Below are 21947 nucleotides of genomic sequence, written 5' to 3'. Positions count from 1 at the left end.
TTGTGGGACCAGGTAACCAGGAGGGAAGCAGTGAGCAGGATGTAAAGTGAATAAGTAAAGAGAAAGAAAGAAAGAAAGAAAGGAAGGAAGGAAGGAAGAAAGGAAGAAAGAAAGAAAGAAAGAAAGAAAGAAAGAAAGAAAGAAAGAAAGAAAGAAAGGAAGGAAGGAAGCAAGCATTTGCATAAACCCCATCAAAGTCTACATTCATGAACTCTGACCAAGCAACTCCACATCTAGGAATTGTAGCTATGCTCATATAAAGAAACAATGCATAAAAGTAAGTTATTGGTTGTGCTACCAAAACCGATTCTGATCAGCTAAATAAAATATGCAATTTTCATGGGAAAAAAAAAAGACTATCCAGAGAGGAAAAAGATCATTGGCTGAAGGCTAAGGCTAATGCGATGCCTCATTAGCATGGAGAGGTGGTCCAGGTCCAGATACATTGACCTGTGACCACCTGGTTGGGGGTTTCCAGTTAAGTGCTCCAAGGCAGGCACAGAAATAGGGAGAGAGCTAGTTTCACTTCTGCCGTTTCAAGTTTTGAGATTTCCAGGGTTTGAACATGCTCTACCTCACCAGTTCTATACCAGCTCCTCTTGTGGTGTGGTCCAAGTGCCCCACAGGGAAGTATGTCCACTGGCTTCCCATGAAACCTAACATGCTCCATTACTTGGTCTGGAGGATAAATTGGCCAAGAACAAGTTAATAAAATTCCATGTGTTACTTACGGAAGCCTCCTAAGCAATCGACACAATGCCTCCCATCCTGTACTTTATTCCCCACCCTGAAATGAGGAAGGGACCATAATAGCCCCTGTTTTGTAGATGAAGTCACTATGGCTTAGGGACGGTCAAGCCTCTGGCTAAAGTCACTTGATCAAATGAGGAATCAAACTCACTCTTCCAGGTTCTCCAACACCTGCCCCTGATGTTCCAGTGATGCTAGCAAGTCTGTCCCCAAGGCCTTGTTATTATGATTGTTATTTTGTATGAGATGGGATTGATTCTACGTAACTTGTAGGATGGTGACCTACCAACGGCACAGCACCAGGATCTGGCAGAGCTGGCTCCAGCCTCGACACCTCTGCTATGTGATTCTATTGGCCTGGAGGAACAGCCTGGCTTTTCTGTGCCTCTGTCTTCTCACTGATGAGATAGAGCTTTTCAGGCAAATGGCTTACAGAGTTTCCCCACTGTAATAGGTTAGCTTGTCTGGCCATCCTCACTTTTAGGATGGAGCCAGTGGTTCATGATGTCCTTCATTTATTTGTTCAGCAAACGATTCATTCATATCTTTCAGGGATACAGGAGAAGTTTCAGATGCTCAGCCCTTCTCCTGTAGAGTCTTCAAGGTGCTACTTAAAGGATCATCAGATTAGCCAGATTATGAAAGATCATTAGAGGCACTTCATGTTGCATATTGTTTGTCTATTACTACAACTCTCACTTGTCAAGAACCAAGGAGCGTCCAGTGCAGAGGATACGGGGGCAGCAGTTGCTGCCACATGGCCTTTCTGAACTCACAGCTAGCACTGACCCTATTCCAGGCAGGTGAGCTTTGCTCTCCCACTGATGAGCATCTGTGCATTTCAGAGTGCTTAATTTTAGCATAGAATATATGCCATATATCATATATAATGTATATAAAAGAAACAGTCATATAATGACCATTTTTAGCGAACCATCTTTTTCTACCAGATGTGAGAGAGCTGAGTATAATTAATTTGAAAAAACGGACAAGAATTGTATCACAATTCCTCAGCAGGCTCTGGAGTCTCTCTGAAAGGGATGCTGGTCCCCTGGCTTCGATTCGTGGTCCTGCTGTTTAAAGAAAATAAATATCCCCGTCTTGGCAAGACGACACAAAGATGGAGAGAGTTTCACCGCAGCTGAATGAGAACTAGAAGCAAGCAGATAGAAGCTCCTAAGATGTGGAGAGTGAAAAGGAAGGGCTGCAAGCCATCCCCCCAGATCCTTGGGTGGCTGAGCTCTGCTCTTGACCACGTGGTCACTCCACCTGCTCACTTCTAAGATGCTCTCATCACCGAGCTATTCCAGGAGTCAGGAAGTCTATATAGGTTTTGGAACCAAGCTGCCCAGATTCAAATCTGTTACTTAATAGATGTGTAACCTCATATCTTGACTCCATCCCCTGTCTATAATAAAGGGCTGTCAAATTGTAAGCCTTAGGAGAGATGTACGAAATGCCTGAGACCCGTGCCTGGTGCCCCAGTGTTATCTTAGAAGGGGCCTCACTCAGCTGGAATTCTGCTTTCTGAGCCAGTGTGATGTTTACGGTTGTACTTGTATGGGTGTACATGTCACCTGTCATCTGGCTTCCAGGGAGAGTGCACTCAGAGCCACATGCTGAATGTTCACATTTCCTGAAACTTACCCAGAACCTCCTTGAACACATGGTCCTTTTTATTGAATGGGCCACTCCTCTGCTTGTTAGGGACGTAGAAGCTTCTTAGGATATGAGAATTCTCAAACCCAGACTGGGAAAGTCCCGGGATGAATCAGTCATTCCAAACCTGGTCAAGTCCTCACTTTTCCAGATGCAAAGGACAGAATGAGGCCACAAGACTGCAGTGACAGACACCCACATGACAAGGCCAGTGGCATCCCCTGAACCGGAAAGCAGTAGCTATTGTCCTGTCTTGACCTAGAGCAAGAACAGACAGACATGGACCCTACTCAGCAGCTTCCCCCAGCCCTGGATACCTGTGACACTCACCCAGGGAGCTATTCCAAAAGATTCTCAGTGCCTACTGTGACTGGTCCCATGGGGCCCTGAACATGGGCATTTTTAACATTCTCTAGTGGCGGTAACTTACCATGGAGGTTGGAGAACTGCTAATCTGAGCTGAAGTTCAGTCACGGTCTTGACAGCCCTGATGGGTCAGATGTGAGCACAAGATACCCTGGAATCCCTAACTGACTAAGATTATAATAATAATCTTATAATATAATATGATAATCCTAAGATTCAGGATTCCATGGTGGAGTGCGGATTTGACTCATTAGCAATGTATATGTGCGATGCCATATTGATTTGCCTATTTGGAGAAATTCCTTCTGCTTTTCTTCTACTGCCCTCTTTTATTTCTTTCCTATCTATTGTCCTCTCTGGTGAGTACAGTATGTATCCTGGCATATTGCTAATCTTAGGGGACTTTTTTTTTTTTTTGTGGTGATGATAATATCGGTGACAACTGTGTGCGCCGGTATAATGGGGGAGGGTGCATGTTTGTGGAGGTGAAAGATCAATTGTGGAAATTGGTTCTCCCCTTCTACTGTGGGTTCCAGGGCTCACATTTAGGCCATCAGGCTTCCGTGGCAACGCTTTCATCCACCAAGAGCTCACACAGGCCCAAGGAATGTGGTTCTAAAGCTTGAAAAATTTCCAGGTCAGATTGAAATAGAGAGGGATCAGTGATATTTCTGACAAGAAAATAGATCCCCTTCTGGGCTGCCTTTTGCTGGAGCCTGGCAGGGGAGAGCTGTGCCTCCTGCAGGCTTGTGGGCTCTGGCATGATGGCTGTGGTACAGGCTGAGTAGATGAAGGTGGACCGGCTTGCGTCAGGATGGCTTGGGTGGAGGAAGGGAAGCTCAGTGGTCCTTCTAGGCTTGAAGACAGGGCTAAATTCTTCCTGCTTTGTCCCAACTGAACAGTAGGCTTTGTCTAAAGGACCAGCCAGGAGCTAGAGGAACCAGGCTCAAAAATTGTTCTGCATAACTTAGCAATATGAGCAATATGAGATTCCCGATTCCCATAGTGTAGTGCAGATTTGACTCAGTAGCATTATACATGTGTGATGCTTTATTGATTTGTAATAATTTAATTATTGTGTTCCTCAGTACCTCCAAGGTAAGCCCTCCAACTATGAAAACACAGGAAGGGCACAGTTAGGCATATTACAGAAGCAAAAAAGCCTATCTCAAAAGGCCGAGTACTGGGTGAATCTAACCACACCACATCCTGGAACACATATGTTTCAAATCTAAATTTTTATGGATCATTGACAAATTTAAAAATTTAAGCTTTGAAAATAACTTATATGTTTAGTGTAGACATTAAGCAAGGGGCAGAGAAGGAGAACAACCACAGTGTTGAACCACGGTGCTGCCGTTGCCAGAGTTATATAACTGTGGTTAGAAGCTCTGGTGTCCACCTGTGCCCCATATGCATCCCTGTGTTTCCCGCAAAAATGTGCTCCATATTATTTTTATTAAACTAATTTTTCCAGTTATTAAACTTGCATGGGCATCACTATGCTCCTGAGGACTCTTGTTTGATATTTTGTTTCTATGAGAGGTTTTCCTTCAGCTTTTTCACAATCACTCTGATGTTCAACAACTGATATTTATTTTCCTAATATTTTCCCTCTAAGTTATTTCTGTGAGTGAATATGTATAAGGGTAAAGGGTTAGAAAGGCAGCAGAGTCCAGAGGCTGCCAGGGTGTTAAGGCTTTTGATCGTTGTCATCAGTTTACTGGACCAGACTGTCTGCATCTACATTGATGCTTTTTTGTTGCTAGGACAGTTTCTCTTCTAAGCCCGCATCGGCTAGTGTGTCAGCCAGCAAATGCTGCCCCATTCTCTTGGCTTTGCTTTGACCACAGTGAGACTGAACATTTGTTCACATGTTTGCTGGCCCGTCATCATTTCCCTCTTTGACAGTTGCTGGTTTGGGATGTGGCTCATGGTTCACTGGCCTCAAATGAAAAATGCTTGCTTGTGTGTTTCTCACAGCTGTCTATTGGGTGTCCTCTCAGTGAATCCTGAAAACATTTTACAGTATGCAGTTTATTATCTATCTGTCTGTCTGTCTGTCTACTACTATCTATCATCTATCTATCTATCTATCTATCTATCTATCTATCTATCTATCTATCTATCTATCTATCTATCGTGTGTGTGTATGTGTGTGCTTGTGTGTGTGTACATTTCCCCCTGTTCATCGTAGGCTTGTAGAAAACAACTTGCTTCTTTGTATGTTCATATTCCTTATGCAACTTACCTGGATAGCGCGTCGAAGTTCACTTGCCTTAAAGGTACGTTAAAGGACTCCACCCCCACCAAGCATTGTGATTATCCAACAGAAACACCTGAATGATCGCAGCATCGTGTCTTGTCTCTCTCACTTCTTCAACGAACTAGAGAGCACTGTGAACTTCACTTGATCATCAACAGCCTCTTTTGACTCTTGGCAACTGTTGACCGCCCTGTTGGCAAAGATGTCCAGGCCAGCTCACCAATTTCCTATGCATTATCTGCAGATGACCAGGGGGTTTTATCCATCTAAAAGAACTCTGTGTCTCTGTGCCACTAAATTCTGACATCTTATCTTAAGGACTTAATAGCATCTAATGGTTCTATCTCTGGTAATGTGATCCAGCTGGAGATCTTAGGTATGCAAAGCCCTTATTTTAGACAAAAGGGTACTTTTCTCCAGCCAGTAAGTAAAAGTGACTTTCCCCCCTCAGCTATAAAAGGACAAGAGGGTTTGAGATGATTGCACTGGGCCGGGTTTCCTTGGCTTGTTGTTTTGGCAGCTGGCCATACTGCTAAGCCTGAGTCTCCCAATTTCTTCTCTCTCTTTTTTTTTCTTTTGAGCAGCATAAAAATCTTACTGGTTGAGACAAGTCTCTTTATGGTGTGATGATTAATGCCCAGGGTCTTCTTAACCTGGAGCCAACCACAGTGGGACATCCAACAGTGTCACTGGCAGACCATTGATCAGTGTGTGTTAAGAACTAGAAACTAAAAAGTTGCCTCTCTTTTCTACTGATGTAAATTACTGTGCTGCCCTCTCTGGTTGCATATTTTTCTCCTTGAGCGAACATACTTAACATTCAGTACTCTCGGGAGAACAGCAATGATAAACAAATAGCCTGCAGTTCCGGCTTTAGCCTGCACAGATGTTTAACTGAGGAACCATTTTGTGCCATTTTTAAGGCTTTAAGGTTTCCGTGGCATGAGTCTGCTTTGTTGGTTTTCTATGTCTATTTCATCACCTTAAAATCAAGAGTGAGCTTGTCCATTGTTGACGCCTGATTACAATAAGAGATGGTCCACTTCTGGCCCCTGTCTCAGTTCATAAGATGTTGCTGTTGCTAGAGTCCGAATAAGCAGAAGAAAGAAGCATCCAGCCTGAATGACATGTTTTAAAGCAAGTGTTGGGGAACCAGCATTGTAGATGCCTTGTGAGAATTACCCCCAGCCACAACCACTGAGATATCTCAGTCACTTCCGAATACTTACGGATATTTAGTTGACCAATCCCAGAAGAAGCTGCAGAGTAGAGGCAGTTACTATTACTATATTCTAGACAAGAACAGCAAACAGAAGCAAGTGGGTAAGGAAGGATGTGAACATACAAAACTGGTCTCTAGGATGTGCCTGCCTCCCTTCACTACCTTTTAAAAGACAGGGCCTTACTATGTTACCCGGGATGATTTTGAATTCCCAATGCTGCCTTGGCTTACTGAGTATCTGGGAAATCAGGCATGAACCACCACCCTAGAGTCTGCCCTTTGAACTTGATTAGATTGTTCTAGGATCACAGGATTGGTGATAGCATCCTATTACAGATGAGACACTGAAGCCAGGAAAGATTAGTATCTTCTAAGTGATGTCTCACAGCTGGCAAGCAGCAGAGGTTTGTTGGGCTCCTCATTCCTGACCGAGAGACAGACATTAAATGCATCTGCAGCATGAGCTTCGGGGTGCACATAGCGCAGTGGACTCCCCATTAGGCTGCATGAGTTGTTTGTATGAGAAATGTTTCCCTTTTCAGCCTTCCAGTCATCCCTGCCTCTGGGGCTGTGGCTTTGCTCTCCTTTGGCTTGGATGCCTTCTTCTCCAGATGTCTGTGTGCGTCTCCTCATCTTGCTGTCTCACTCTCAGGTGTGAGCAACTCATTGAGCCTGACCCTCACAACTGCATTGGTCTCTAGGCTTGCCATAACTGTTCAACAGCACAAGCTGAGTGGATTGAATGGCGGAAATGCATACATACACACTCTCTCTCTGTCCCAGACTCCAGGCATCCAGCATGAAGGTATTGTCAGGCGCTGCTTCCAGGGAGGACTATGGCTCAGACTCCCTTCTTGTTTCTTCAGTTTCAGGTGCCTCTGTGTACTTCTAAGATCACAGCAACACAATTCCAGGCGCTGCATCTATGCAGCCTGGGGCTCCATTTCTCCTTTTCCATGTTTCTGGTTAGAAGAACACTGTTATTGAACTAGGACCCACCTAAGTCCAAGATGACCTTATTTCAAGACCCCTAACTTAAGCACATCTGCAAAGACCATTTCCTCTAAATAAGCCCACAGCCATAGGTTACAGGAAGATGTGTCTTCTGGGCAGACTACTACCATTATTACTGCCCACTAATGCCAGCATCTACTCCAATGTCTTCAAAGCATCTGCCCCTATTTCATGTGCTTCTTCTGTCTGTCTGGTCCTTGCTTGCCCCCATATACCTGAATTCAGACTGTGAGTAAGGAACCCCCTTCCTTCCTCCTCTATTCCCAGGAAATATGAAAATGCTTAGATAATTATAGGAGCTATGAAATATTTACTGAATGAAATGAAGAGTAAATACTAACATTGTATCATTTGGGGGTCTTCAATTCCTTCAACAACTGTTGGGATTTTTAGTATGCTTTTTGTTATAATTTGAATTTCAGTTACATATTTTAAAGGGAAAAACCCAAGTATATTATGGCATACCAAGTCTGCATAGTGGGTAAATATATACAGCCATTTGAGTTTATCTCCAAGTTGCTAAATGGTCTTGTTCCCTTTGCTTTTCCCCAAGAAAGAACCCTCAACAGAATCTCTCTTTTTGCCTTAGGGTCTGATCACCTCCGAGAGAAAGATGGCCTCTGGGCTGTCTTGGTCTGGCTGTCCATTATTGCTGCCCGGAAGCAGAGCGTGGAGGAAATTGTTAGAGACCATTGGGCCAAATATGGCCGCCACTACTACTGCAGGTGAGAAGGGTCAGGCTTTCTGCATGTGTCTTGAGAACTACACTTAGAGATGTTTTCTAAAACCGATGGGCTAGAATTTGAGGAGAAAGAATCTTTTAGAAACACCCGAGGGACTGAAAGGCTGGGGCTGGCTGCTTGAAAGTGTGTCAAAGCTACTAAAGGACAGATTGTGCTTGCCCTGGAGACATTCCCTCTAATCTTTTCATGGAAACTATAAGGCAAAATGAGTGGTCATGCCAAGAGAGTATCAAAATGTGGAGATGTGAGGAATCTCTTGTGACCCACTGGGGCTGTGAGTCAAAGCAGACATAGTTCTTGATTGCCCCAAATCCATCTTTCCAAAGAGCGAGCAGACACAGAAGTTCATAGTTTGGTGGCTTTGGAATCTTCTTCCAACCTGGGTCTGATATCCACACATTAGAAGGGTTCTAACATGGCTGAGCTGGGGCTCTCTGCATGGCCCACATGGTTTAGAAGCCCCCGAGTTTTGCTAGCAGCTTACCCTTATGAAAAGAGATACAGAGAAGGAAAATAGTACCTCTGAAGGAGGCAAACAGAAGAATGGTGGGCTGGAACTCAGGCTAGGTGGTCTACCCAGGTCCTGTTGGTGAAGTAAGAAAGAGTAGGAACCTTCCAGGTTTTGCTACCAGGTGCCAGGTGTGTGTATCTCATGCCAAGCCATGCTTAGGTGGTATAGAAGAATTGCTGACTATGGGCAACTATATGTGGGGTAGCCTCAGACTCTGCATGTTAAAGCAGAGATTATGACTCATCCTGTGGCTCATTTTGCTTTGCTTGTATGTAGTTATCAGCTTGGGGTGTTCAGTTGAGTTTCAAGGACTTGAGGGGCAAAGAGCGTTAGATGTTTCCCTTATATGGCGATTGTTTCTTCTTTGGAGAAGCCATTGACTTAGATAAATACCAGAGAATAAGGAAGACCGTGATGGTGCTTATTAAACTCTAAGGGACTGCAATGTTCTGAGAAATCCAGACATTTGTCATCATAGCTTTGATGCCTGGCTAGTTATGATGACTAAGAATGTGATAATAAATAAACCAGCACATTATTTATTGAGTCATAAAACAGAAATTCTAAGGTAGGATCTTGTCTTGCTCATCAACATTTCTAACATGGGCCACACCCCCTGACTCTTGGGGAATTTTATTTATATATTTGTTTAATTTATATTCAAAGACTAGTTGGCATGAGAAAATTCTTCTGTCATATAAAGATCTTAGAAAGATTCCAACCTGATAAAAATACACTGTGCTTGCCAGCTAGCAGGGAGATTACTCTAAGTCAGAGATGTGCTCTTCGTAATTTGTGGGATGTCGATCTAGGTTCCTACCAGTGTTTTGAAGAAACGGTGTAATAATAAGTATATTTATAATATACTTCATGTTTTGTGGCCAAGAGCTTGTAATGCTAATTGCTCTTTTCATAACAATACCATATTAGAGAATACTATGCAATGGAGATTTGATTTCTTACAGGACATTGAACTGCACTTCAAATTTCTGTCTAAAAAGATCACAGAGATTAAGAGGGGAGTATGGAGCAGATATAGCAAAAGACAAATATCTCCTGCAATCCCAGCAAATAGCAGGAAAGTCAGAGGGGGGGGGTTGAAATAATTTGATTTCTAGTCGACAGCTTTCTTGTCAAGGACAAAATCATAAAACAATTTCATTGTCACTAATACTGGAATTAAAGTTGAAACGGAGAAAAGTCTCCCGATGTTCTCTGTGTGGGTAAGCCCCAGAACCAGTTCTCCACTTAGAGGTTGTATCCTTGAAGTTGGAGGTTGTGCTAGGGATGGTGGCTGGAGGGGATCTCAGGCTAGAGAGGGGAGGGAGGCCTGAGGAATCATTTGTGTGTGAAAATGAACACTAGGTCAGATGCTTGGACATGATCTCAGGTTTAGACTCAACATGGTCTTCCTCATTAGTACATGTTCTCATATATCAAACTTTTGCCTCGAACTCTCTCCTGTCTTATCCAACTTCTTGCCTCTTTCTGCTTTCCTTGCTCTCTCTCTCTCTCTCTCTCTCTCTCTCTCTCTCTCTCTCTCTCTCTCTCTCTCTCTGTGTGTGTGTGTGGGTGTGTGTGTGTAATTTTATTTTAACCTTACTACGGAGCTAGGCTGGCCTTGAATTCATATTTAATTCTCTTGCCTGAGTCTCTTAACTGTTTCAAATACAAATACACACTGCTAGATCTGGCTCTTATATGGGTTTTTTCCCCTCCCAGAGTGGCCACCTCTAATGGGAATCCCATGTCTGAACACATTTGCTGACAGTGTTATAAGGACTTTCTTGTTATCTTGTTCCCAAAGCTGAGGAAGAAATACCTGGTGTGGGAAGAAGAAAAGGATATGGTATGGTTCCATGCCCCTCATTTTTGGCAAGGGTTCTGATGTTTATTGGCCATCTTTAAAACTTTGAAGTTGATAAAAGTTGTACAAATATTCAGGGTTCCCGTCTTTCAGCTCACTCTGAATATTGTCCATGAGGCAAAAACGCCCCAAGTTAAAGCCCAACTGAAGGCAAATATTTGGGCTCAGCTGCCCCTCCTTTGGCTCCATTTACAAATACCCATTCCTGCCATGGTGTGCCAGCTGGAACTGGAGACAAATATGTGATGTTTGGAGAGATGACTTCTTTATATTAGTGACTAAGGGGGAAAAAAACCAAACAAACCAATGAACAGATGTTTTTTTAAAAGCTCTGATGCCTGGCGTTGTGCCAGCTGTGTGGTATGCATCATCAAATTTCAAACTCCAAAATAAACAAGCCAAGAATAATTTCGATCTTTTTTTTTTTTTTTTCTCCTCTGATTACCACCCCAGCCCTACTATTCGATTCGAATAGCTTGTGGCTAGGAAGACTTTTTTTGAATGGAACAATTGTGACATTTCTTTCAAGTTCTCCAGAGATTTTTTATAGTGAGCTCAGTTCCCTTTTCTCCCTCTTTTCTGTCCCTCTCGCTCCCCCATTGCTTCCCCACCCCAGGCTGATCACATAGCTCCAGAAACAGCCAAGAATGAGAGAGCTAAGGCCTGTGCCTTCTTAGACTCACATTCTGAAGAGTGGGCAAAGGCAGGTTGGAAATCAACAAACAGGGAGACAATGCAGAAGAAAAATGTGCAGTGGTGACAGGCAAGGAAAGGGAAGCCACCCAGGTAGATGGATGGGTGTGCAAGGCTGGCACTTTCAGGAAGAACAGGACAAGGCAGCTCTTTGAGGGTACCAGGCATAAAGAAGCCTAAAAACTGTTAAGAAGGAGAGGACTGGCAGTGAGGGCAGGAGGTGGGAGCAGGTCAGGTGCCAGAATGAGAACTAAGCAGTGAAGCAGATTCATGAGGACCCATTTATCAATTCTTGATCTTAGAGCCTGAGTCATCGGAGTTCTGTTTAGAAAATGTCCCCCTGTGCCAATGAATTTGAGGCTTTCTCCCACTTTCTCTTCTATTAGATTCCGTGTATCTGGTTTTACGTTGAGCTCCTTGATCCACTTGGACTTGGACTTTGTGCAAGGTGACAAATATGGTTCTATTTTCACTTTTCTACAAAGCAACTGCCAGTTAGACAAGCATCATTTATTGAAGATGCTGTCTTTTTCTCCATTGTATTTTTTTTTTTTTTTTTGCTTCTTTGTCAAAGATCAAGTATCTATGTGGTTTTATTTCTGGGTCTTCAATTCTATTCCATTGATCAATCTGTCTGTCTCATTACTAATACCATCATAGTGTCTTAAATATATTTGTCAATCATTGAATCTCTAACTTGTTCAACTATTACTTAACAAATAAACCAACACACATAAAGCTTAGAATAGCTTTAAATGCACTCCAACTCTCTCCCTCCATTACATGCCCCCCCCACATAACTGATATACTCACATTCACAGAAACCAAACTATGAATAAAGCTAGAACATCTGACTGACCAATGCCTTTCTCTTGTAAGTAAAAGTAAAATCTGAATAAAATTATTTCTTTGATCAGAACCTTCTGTGACACTTCTTTGCCCAGCATGTGGGTTCCTGCTTCAGGCTAGATCCTAAAGAGCCAGAGCTTATCTCTAAGATAGCGTACAGATTCTTTTAGTTAATTATCTTCAGTGGATAGGAAAGAGATATTCTCTCACTTTGTGGCATTAATTTTACAGATGTCTTCTTAGCTTCTTTCCTTTTTTTAAAAATATTTTTATGATTTTTTAATTAGGTATTTATTTCATTTACATTTCCAATGCTATCCCAAAAGTCCCCCACAAGCTCCCCCACCCACTCCCACTTTTTGGCCCTGTTGTTCCCTTGTACTGAGGCATATAAAGTTTGCACTACCAATGGGCCTCTCTTTCCACTGATGGCCGACTAGGCCATCTTCTGATTCATATGCAGCTAGAGACATGAGCTGGGGGGGGGTACTGGTTAGTTCATATTGTTGTTCTACCTATAGGATTGCAGATTCCTTTAGCTCCTTGGGTACTTTCTCTAGCTCCTCCATTGGGGGCCCTGTGATCCATCCAATAGCTGACTGTGAGCATCCACTTCTGTGTTTGATAGGCCCCGGCATAGTCTCACAAGAGATAGCCCTATCTGGGTCCTTTTGATAAAATCTTGCTAGTGTATGCAATGGTGTCAGCGTTTGGAAGCTGATTATGGGATGGATCCCCGGATATGGCAGTCTCTAGATGGTCCATCCTTTCGTCTCAGCTCCAAACTTTGTCTCTGTAACTCCTTCCATGGGTGTTTTGTTCCCAATTCTAAGAAGGGGCAAAGTGTCCACACTTTGGTCATCATTCTTCTTGAGTTTCATGCGTTTAGCAAATTGTATCTTATATCTTGGGTATCCTAAGTTTCTGGGCTAATATCCACTTATCAGTGAGTACATATTGTGTGAGTTCCTTTGTGATTGTGTTACCTCACTCAGGATGATGCCCTCCAGGTCCATCCATTTGCCTAGGAATTTCATAAATTCATTCTTTTTAATAGCTGAGTAGTACTCCATTGTGTAAATGTACCACATTTTCTGTATCCATTCCTCTGTTGAGGGGCATCTGGGTTCTTTCCAGCTTCTGGCTATTATAAATAAGGCTGCTATGAACATAGTGGAGCATGTGTCCTTCTTACCAGTTGGAACATCTTCTGGATATATGCCCAGGAGAGGTATTGCTGGATCCTCTGGTAGTACTATGTCCAATTTTCTGAGGAACCGCCAGACTGGTTTCCAGAGTGGTTGTACAAGCTTGCAATCCCACCAACAATGGAGGAGTGTTCCTCTTTCTCCATATCCTCGCCAGCATTTGCTGTCTTAGCTCCTTTTCAACAGCCACTTAAACTTGAAACTAAACCTGGGGGCATGGGAAGATGTGAAGCAGAGCAAAGTCAGATCAAGCTAAGCAGGGCAGGGTTGAATCCTACAGTGTGTGACAGAGTATGCTTGGGGTTTTAAGTTTTGTTCTCAACATGATAGGAGTTTGGGGAGGGGCTTATACAAAAGGAGCCACATAATGTGAGTTTTATAAGGCTGCCACGTGGAGATTGCATTGGAAAGGCTTTGAGGAGAAAGAAAGACCTATGAAATGTGCTTTTCTATATCTCCTGGAACCAGATCCATGAGAGGTCCACTCAATTGCCCACCCTCTGATTGGGTTTTGTTTTCCTGTGTCCTGCTCTCCCCCAACAGGTTTGATTACGAGGGACTGGAGCCCAAGGCAACCTATTACATCATGAGGGATCTGGAGGCCCTAGTGACAGACAAGTCCTTCATCGGCCAGCAGTTTGCTGTAGGGAGCCACATTTACAGCATTGCAAAGACTGACAGCTTTGAATATGTGGACCCCGTGGATGGCACCGTGACCAAGAAACAGGTATTTGCAGGGCAGTCACTGAAACAGAGGGATCAGGCAAAGCTGGTGGCCAAAGTGTACAGAGCTGGAGAAGTCTTTAGGGCTGGTCTTCTCCGTGTTCTTCACTTTGAACAGCAGAGCTCTCCATCCAGGAAGAAGTCCTCAATAAAGGTTACCTCATTACAAGCAGAGAATGGATTAGAACCTGGGCTACTTTGTCCCATATTTCTTACACCTGGTAACTGATTGCTCTCAAATAGAAGAAATAGGCTCAGCATTTCCTTCTTTAATGGTAGCAACCTAGGGGTGCTTTTATGTGGTGGATATTCTTGGTGATAAATCCAGAGAAGTGCCTAGAGCAAAATATCTGTCGTTAGGATTTCCCAGTGCTTCATTTTCTATTACCTTATGTCATCAAGGAACCATGAGGGCTTAGATAAGTTCAATGTGCCTGGCAGAGAAGGAATAGTTGGAAAGTTTGCCCAGAACTCTCTAGTGGAAGATGCATGGATGAATGCTAATCTCAGGCAAGTAGCAAAGCCAATTGCAGCTTCCATTATGGTCTTGTCTCTGTGAATTGTGTGAGAAAAGTTGATGTCTCTACAATGAGTTTTCCTCTCCATCTTGTCTATTTATTGGTTATGACAAGCCGTGACCCCTCAGGGAGCACATCCCAGACATTAACACTGACAGGAGTAATACAACCTGAATAATGTTGAGAGTGGTTTCAGTTCTCAAATCCCCAGGGTCTTATCTCTTTATACATCCTTTGTACGTGCAGCCAGGATCATGGACGGATGCTGCAGGTGATTGTCACTAGATAAGATGCATTACTGCTATCCTAACACCCTAGTATGTCCCCCTGCCGTCTTTGTTGGGAAAGCATCTTGCATTCTGTGTACTTCAAACCCTGGTGCATTCTTTTTTTATTCTTTTAGTATACTACCTCCACTTGGCTTAGCTTTATAGTTATTTTAAAAATATCAGTCTTTGGGATGGAGAGATGGCTCAGTCGTTGAGAGCCCTTGCTATTACACAGGACCAGGCTTCAGTCACTAGAATCCCAACGGCAGCTCACAGCCTTCTGAAGCTTTAGTTCCAGTGGCTCTCATGTCTTCTTCTGGCCTCTGTGGGTATGACAGATACACATGATACACAGACATACATGTAGGCAGAACACTCATGCATAAAACCACGGAAACAGGCAGTCCTTCATTCTACTGGTCCTTAATTGTCCACATAGAAAGGAAAATACAGTCAAGTAAAACAGGATTTAGAAGTCAGGGTTGGATCATGCCACTTGCGTGGAATTACAGCGAAGAGTTTTGGTTTCCTAGGCCCATGCCTCTCCATCCAGAGAACACTCATCGCACACAACAGTTTCAAGACATGGAATGATGAAACATGGTAGAAAATGTGTGAGTTTTCCTTCCTATGACAGACAAAGGTGCTAGTTTTCCTTCCAATAGGGAGCACCCCATATTCTTACGCCATGTTTCATTTCACTGACGATGGTTCTTGCCGACTGGCTTTGCTCTGTTATAACAGCAGTGATTCAGCCCTCGGCGATGGGAGACAGGTGCTCGTGTGACATCTTTGAGATCCTCGGCCTTGAACAGTATTTTCCAGTTTTGTTTTGTTTTGTTTTTTTGTTTGTTTGTTTTTAACTTTCCCTCTGGTCCAGGCTTCCCCTTGCCCAAGGATCACTTTGGTTTTGTTGTTGTTGTTGTTGCTGCTGCTGCTGCAGTAAGATTCAAGAGACTTGAAATGCATGCTTTCCAAAGTACACATCTGGGTCTATGGCTATAACATCCTGAAGCCACACCTCCCCATCTGATCTAAAGTATCCTCATGAGGTTTCTGTTTCTCTGAAGAAAGCTTAGAACTATCTTTGGGGGTGGGGCAGGTCTAGAGGCAATTATATTAATGTGTCTACTAGTCTAGTCATAGGAAGTTTGTCTGTCCAGATAATTTATTTGCTGTTTGACCCAACATTTCTCTACCTTATTTTTGTTCTAGGGTATTCAAATGCCTTCTTCTTAGATGCTCCTTAACCAGTTACATCAGGGCACTTCCTCAGCTAGATCTGAAATTCTGGTGTGATTTTATTTATCTTCCCCTCCTTAACCACAGATACTATATTGCATTTGAACTCTGGAATGTGTTAATATTTTTTCTTCACACCCATGTTCCACCTGGGCTCTAATGTGGCTATAAATAGACTGGTGTTGTCAGGACCTGCTCTTGGGAATGTCCTTGTAGAGAAGAAGAAGAAGAAAAATAAACTGTCTTCTTTTTTAACATCTCAGGGCCCTGTGAGTGACATCTTCATTTAAGGGTGGCTCTGAGTCCCACTGGAGCCTTTCAGCAGGCCTGGGTTTGGTTTAATGTGGGTGATGAGGGACCAGTTAACATGTGTGTTGTCAGATAATCAGGGTGACTCTTTTGACACAGTTTGTTGTGTTGGGTGTTCTATAGGTGGGACTCAGCACAGCAGGGCTGTGAAACCCTATAGGTTATCAGCAAGCACCAACATTCAATTCAAAGATAGTTGAATTTGGGAATACTTCAGATTATATTGCATACAATCAGCACACTTTCTAAGTAATAGACACTACAAAGAGATAATTGGGTTTAAATGAACTAGAATGATTTCTAAAGAGTCATAAAGTACTTTGGTATGATCACTAAGTTGATATTTATTGAGCATATACAAAATATATAATTTGGGTTTTTGTCATTGTATAGTTTTCTAAATATAAATATATGATGGCTTTATGGTCATATAGCCCACACACTATATAATTTGCTCGTTTAAAGTTCAACTGTCCTTGGTTTTTGCATTGACAAAGGAATGCAGTCACCACCACCTCAATAAATCTTAGGACATTTTCACAGGCCCACAATGAGACCTTATCCATTTTAACTGTCACCTCCCTTCCAACACTCCTCCAGCATCCACGTCCTAGCAACCAATGACCTACTTCTGACTCTATGAATTTGCCTATTCTAGACATTGCCTCTAAATAGAATCCCATTTGCTTAAGTCACATGGAATCCCTCAACACGTGACATGCCTGTCAGCTTCCACTTGTTCTCTATTGCCCTGGCCTTCTATATCATTCAGGGGATCAGCACTTCATTCTTTTTACGACTGAGTCACGTTCCCTTGTGTGGGTGGCCATGTTTTGTTTTCCGTTTGTCAGTTGCTGGGTTCCACTTATTGGTGCAGTTTCCATTTTCGACTGTGAGGACGAACACGGTGGGGATGTTCACCGGCAGTTGTCCAGACGTGGGTTGCAGCACTCTTGGTGCTCAACTAGAAGTGGAATCATTGGGCTAAGGCTTAAAGGAACTTAGGGCTTCAAAACCAGTTCTACCACTTTATGTTCTCGCCAGCTGTAAATGAGGGTCCCCGCTAACATTTGTTACTGTATCTTCTCATCTTTAAATACTGTTGCTTTAGAAAAACATACTATACTGTGGACAAAATTAAGATAAAAGCAGAGCCAGTAATAATCTGTCTGTCTGTCTGTCTGTCTGTCTGTCTCTCTCTCTTTTACACACACACACACACACACAATCCTGACACTCAAGAAGCTGAGGATCATGAGTCCTAGGTCAAGCTGGGCCATATAGTGAGACCCTGCCTTAAAAAGAAAAAAAAAAAAAGGAAAGGAAGGAAGGAAATAAGGAAAAGAAATTTTATATCCATAAGGAAAAACAGCAGTATTCAAAACACAACTCTGCAACTCTGCATGTGCTATAGGAAGCAGCTCACTGTCCTCCTCAGCATCTTATTCCTCTGTAGAAATCTGTGGTCCTCTTTGGCTTTCTACTCCTCTTCAGCTATTGGATGCAGCTTCCTGTGATCTTTTTTTGGCACCCACTTCCTCTTTGCTGTTCTATTGTTTGAAATCAGATGGACCCAGGCTTAAAGGCTGTATTTGTCACGGCCCAAATGCTTGCCTGTAGATATATTCTTGAACTACTCTGAACTTCAACTTGAGAGGCAGTGTTGATGAGATCTGCCTGTGAGTGATGGAGGATGCCTGGGGGTGAGGGGGGGGTGGGGGGTGGAATTCTATAAAGCTCCAGGTGCAGTGGCTGATCACTAATCCACACTCAAGAAATATTAGTTCCTTCCCTGTATCCAGAATCCTTAACTTGCGTGTCAGCATGTGGGAAGGGTATATCATTTCCTCCTTCCATTTTTCTGTCCCCACTATCCCCAAAGGAGTGTGCATCTACATACCTACATGCACATACTCCAACAGGCACATTGTTTGAAAATAATATATGGTGTGTAGTAGCACTAGAAAACCTTGTGCTGAGTCTGTGTTTTATCCTAGCCTTTCAATATTTCATAGTGAAATTTGAGGTTCTGATGAGTGAGTGATCCACGGTAGGGGAGGCTCCTGGTCACCTCTTGTGTGGTCTAAACTCGACTTACTAGAGGACAGAAATAGATACAGACACAGCTTGCAACAATACCTTTCATACAAAATCTTTGCTGTTTGCTCGATGCAGAAACTGTCTGTAAGCACAGCATTGTAGTAGCCTGTGCTTCGTGGTACTGCTGGAAATCAATGGGCAACTTTGAAGTGGGTAGTCAGGGAAATCTAAGGACTGGCATTACTCCTCCACCACTAAAAAACAAAAACCAAGATTTAATGTTCTAATTTCTGACTTGATTTTCCTTCTGCCTGCTGTGACAAAATACAAAGATAACTTAGGGAAGAAGGGATTCGTTTGGCTCACAGTTCCAGGTTATAGCATATTATAGCAGAGCTAGCAGAGAAGTCACCGCCATGGAAGCTTGAGGGAGCTGGCCACATCCCATTAATATCAGGAGGTAAGGGCAAAGAGTACATGTGTACTAGTGCTCTCCTTGCCATCTCTGCTCTTACCCAATGCAGAATCCTCTGCCCAGAAAAATGACATCATCCACACGGGTGCCTCTTCCCATCTCAAGGTATGTAATTACGATAACGTCCATAGGCATACCCATAGAACAGCTAATCTAGACATCCCTCATTCTTTCTACATGATCCTAGGTTGCATGAAACTGGTAATTAACTATCATGGCATTCAAGGTCAAGTGTTTCATTGTGGTATTTTTCAGGCAAATATATCAGATTTTCTTCTTACTCATCTCCCACTTCTACCCCGCTCACCCCGTTGCTCTCCCCTCTCTTTTCCCAGTCTTTCCTTCTGTGTTCCTGTCACATACATTCAGTTATTCTCTCCTGTTCCCCCCTTCCCTTAGACTTCTTCTTCCCCTCTCTTAGATCTCTTTCTACCCACCCCCCCAATTTAAATCTAGGCTTCGCCTATGAGAAGAAACATGGGAAATTTGTCTGCATCTGGCTTATTTCACATAACATAATGATCTCCAGTTCCATCCATTTTCCTACAGATGTAATAATCTCCTTTTTCTTCATAGTTGAATGAAACTTCAATGTGTACATATACCACATTTTCTTTATCCATTCATCTATTAATGGACATCTAGGCTGGTTTCATTTCTGGCCTGATATGTGTAGTAAAGCAATAAATATAGATGTAACTGTTTCTTTGGGGTATAATGACTTATAATCCTTTATACCTAGGATACCAAAAATTACCAAACTGTAGTTATGCTTTTAGCTTTAATTTCCATAGTGGATGTTCCAGTTTCTACCCTTACCAGCAATGGATAAGGAATCCCTTGTCTCTACATTCTCACCAAAATCAATAAACAATATTTTTTCAAATAAAGTTTTACTCTATAGCTTAATTTGGCCTGGAACTTGGTATATATCCTAGGCTGGCCTCGAACTTACCAACTGCCTATCTTTCTGCCCTCCTCTTTTTTTTAAAAAAAAGTATTTCTTTGTGAGAATTTCACACTTGAGGACTGTATTTACATCATTTCCCTACTCTCTTCCCTCTGCAACTCTTCCCATGTTTCCCCACTCCCTCACAAACTCACGACCTCTTCTTCTTTATTTCTTATTGTCACATGCATGTATGTGTATAATAATAAACATGGTGAGTCCATTTAGTTTTGCTCATATTCACATTATTCGGGGCTGGCAACTTGGAGATGGGTAACCCATCTCAGGGGCTGATCCCTGGAGAAGACAGACTCTTCTTTTAGTAGCTATCAACCAACTGTAGCTCTTCATCCAAAAGTGGGACCTTCTAAGATTTTCCCCATCTATTTTGGGATGTTGGCTGGTATTGTCGTTATATAGGTCTAGTCTAGGTGACCACATTGTTAAGATTTCATGGGTACAACTCCTTGTGACATACAGAAGACTCATGTTGATCCTACGACACCCTTTTCATGATGTTTCCTTAGCCTTAGGTGGAGGGACTGTGCTATAAATGTATCAGTTGGGAATGGGCATGCCAAAATCTGTTGTTCTCTTCATTGTAAGCTGGTTGTGGATTTCCATAATGGTTTCTGTCTATTGCAAAGACAAGTGTTTTTGATGCAAGATGAAAGCCACACTTACTTGTGGGTATAAGTCTAAGTATTTAAATGCAGTTGGGAATTATACTGGTTTAGGAATGTGGCAGTCATAGGTTCTCCGCTAAGGTCCATGACCTCACCAGCCAGAGTTAGTTGGTTAAGTTTATGGTGCCATTTTCTCATATTGAGTGAGCCTTAAATCCAACGAGGTGATCTTCCACCGTCTTTATGAATTATCTTACTTGTTCTCCCTATGATATCCATCTGAGAAAATGGGAATAATAGATGGCTACCACGTGAAATCAGTAGGAAAATCAAACATTACCTGTAAATTCCTGGCACCAAAAAAGGACTCTAGTAAGTGATTAACTTAACTTACTCAAGCAACCTTGAGAGCACTGGGGATGTAACAGAGGGTGAACATCTTACTACCTTGACCCCCAACACTGTAACAAATGAAACAAAAAGAACAGAGCTGAGCTTTGATGAGTCACATATAACAAGAAAAGCAAAGAGAAAATATACTTGCCAGGGTGTCATGTGAAGATCTGAAAGGGCCTCTGGTTTCTGAGTCATCTCTCAGTGATTCAACTCACATTACCCTCTCCTCCATCATCCCCCTCCACTCCCCACCAACACATACATTCTGGTTCAGGAAGGGAAAGGTTCTTTAAGGCAGCTTAGACTCCCTCTTTGACCTTAATTTGAGGTCAGAGTCAGAAAACAGATAATGGAAAAAAAAAAAGTCATTCTACATGCCAACCAAATTGACCCTAAAATCCTGTTGTGGTGATAAATCCCTGGCCTGCTCAATGGCCTTGGAAATGTTCAGGGAAATCTGTCCTGCCTGAGACCCTGAAAAAGTTGGAGGCAAGAAGGAAGCCCTAAGGCACTCCACCCCAACTTGAATTCTCAGGGACTCCTTTGTCCTGATTATGGCTTTCTAGCCTTCATGGGATTTACTATGACTGTTTTAGGCTTCTGGGTGAACTAAGGATCTACTGCCTTTAGAAATAGCAACTTAATAAGGCTTGGTACCACTACCATCATTTCATATCCAGGGCTAGGCGCTGTGTCCCTTTTACCACCAACATCCCAAGGGACATTTTAGTGCCGAGACAGTCTCCTATCACTGAGTTGTCCTGTCTGTTTGTAGCCTTGGTCCTGTCTTTTCAGTTCCCATAGCTAGGAGACTCTTCCAATCCTAACAGTAGGAAAATTTCAGTCTTGGTTCTGTGAAGGAAGGGCAGCTGGGAAAAGTGGCCAGACACTGAGAGCTGACAGATTGCCACCATTATGGTTGAACTTGTAATTACTGTAGAACTTAGAAAACATGATTTTGAGAACTTAGTTGGGCATACATATTCGGAGAACTAATGTAGGGCAGGAATCTAGGAAGCTCTTCAGTGGGAGATGACATTTAAGCCATGCCCAGAAGAGTAGGCAGGAGCTGACCCAGTGAAATCATTGCGTCAAACTCTGAGTCTTTCCTCAATGGAATATAATTATATGGCTGGTTAGCTTTCTTGGCGAGATTGATTAGAGACAGTCTCATGTGGTATTATGATACCTACAATTATAATTTTCTACTTCAACAGTTCTGCAACCCTGTAGTCATGGCAAACGAAAACAA

General features: G+C 42.8%; 1 protein-coding gene across 1 annotated transcript in view; it reads left to right on the top strand.

The window, feature by feature from the left end:
- The window catches only part of Pgm5 (phosphoglucomutase 5), a 183582-nt gene that overhangs the window by 120299 nt on the left and 41336 nt on the right, over window positions 1-21947 (top strand). Inside the window, exons 8-9 of the mRNA NM_175013.2 lie at window positions 7867-8002; window positions 13692-13875. Coding sequence (NP_778178.3) covers window positions 7867-8002; window positions 13692-13875 — 320 coding nt within the window. The remainder of the gene's footprint in view (window positions 1-7866; window positions 8003-13691; window positions 13876-21947) is intronic.

Source organism: Mus musculus, chromosome 19, assembly GCF_000001635.26.
Source record: "Mus musculus strain C57BL/6J chromosome 19, GRCm38.p6 C57BL/6J".
Classification (NCBI taxonomy): Eukaryota; Metazoa; Chordata; class Mammalia; order Rodentia; family Muridae; genus Mus; species Mus musculus.
This window is presented reverse-complemented; position numbering and strand designations above follow the sequence as displayed.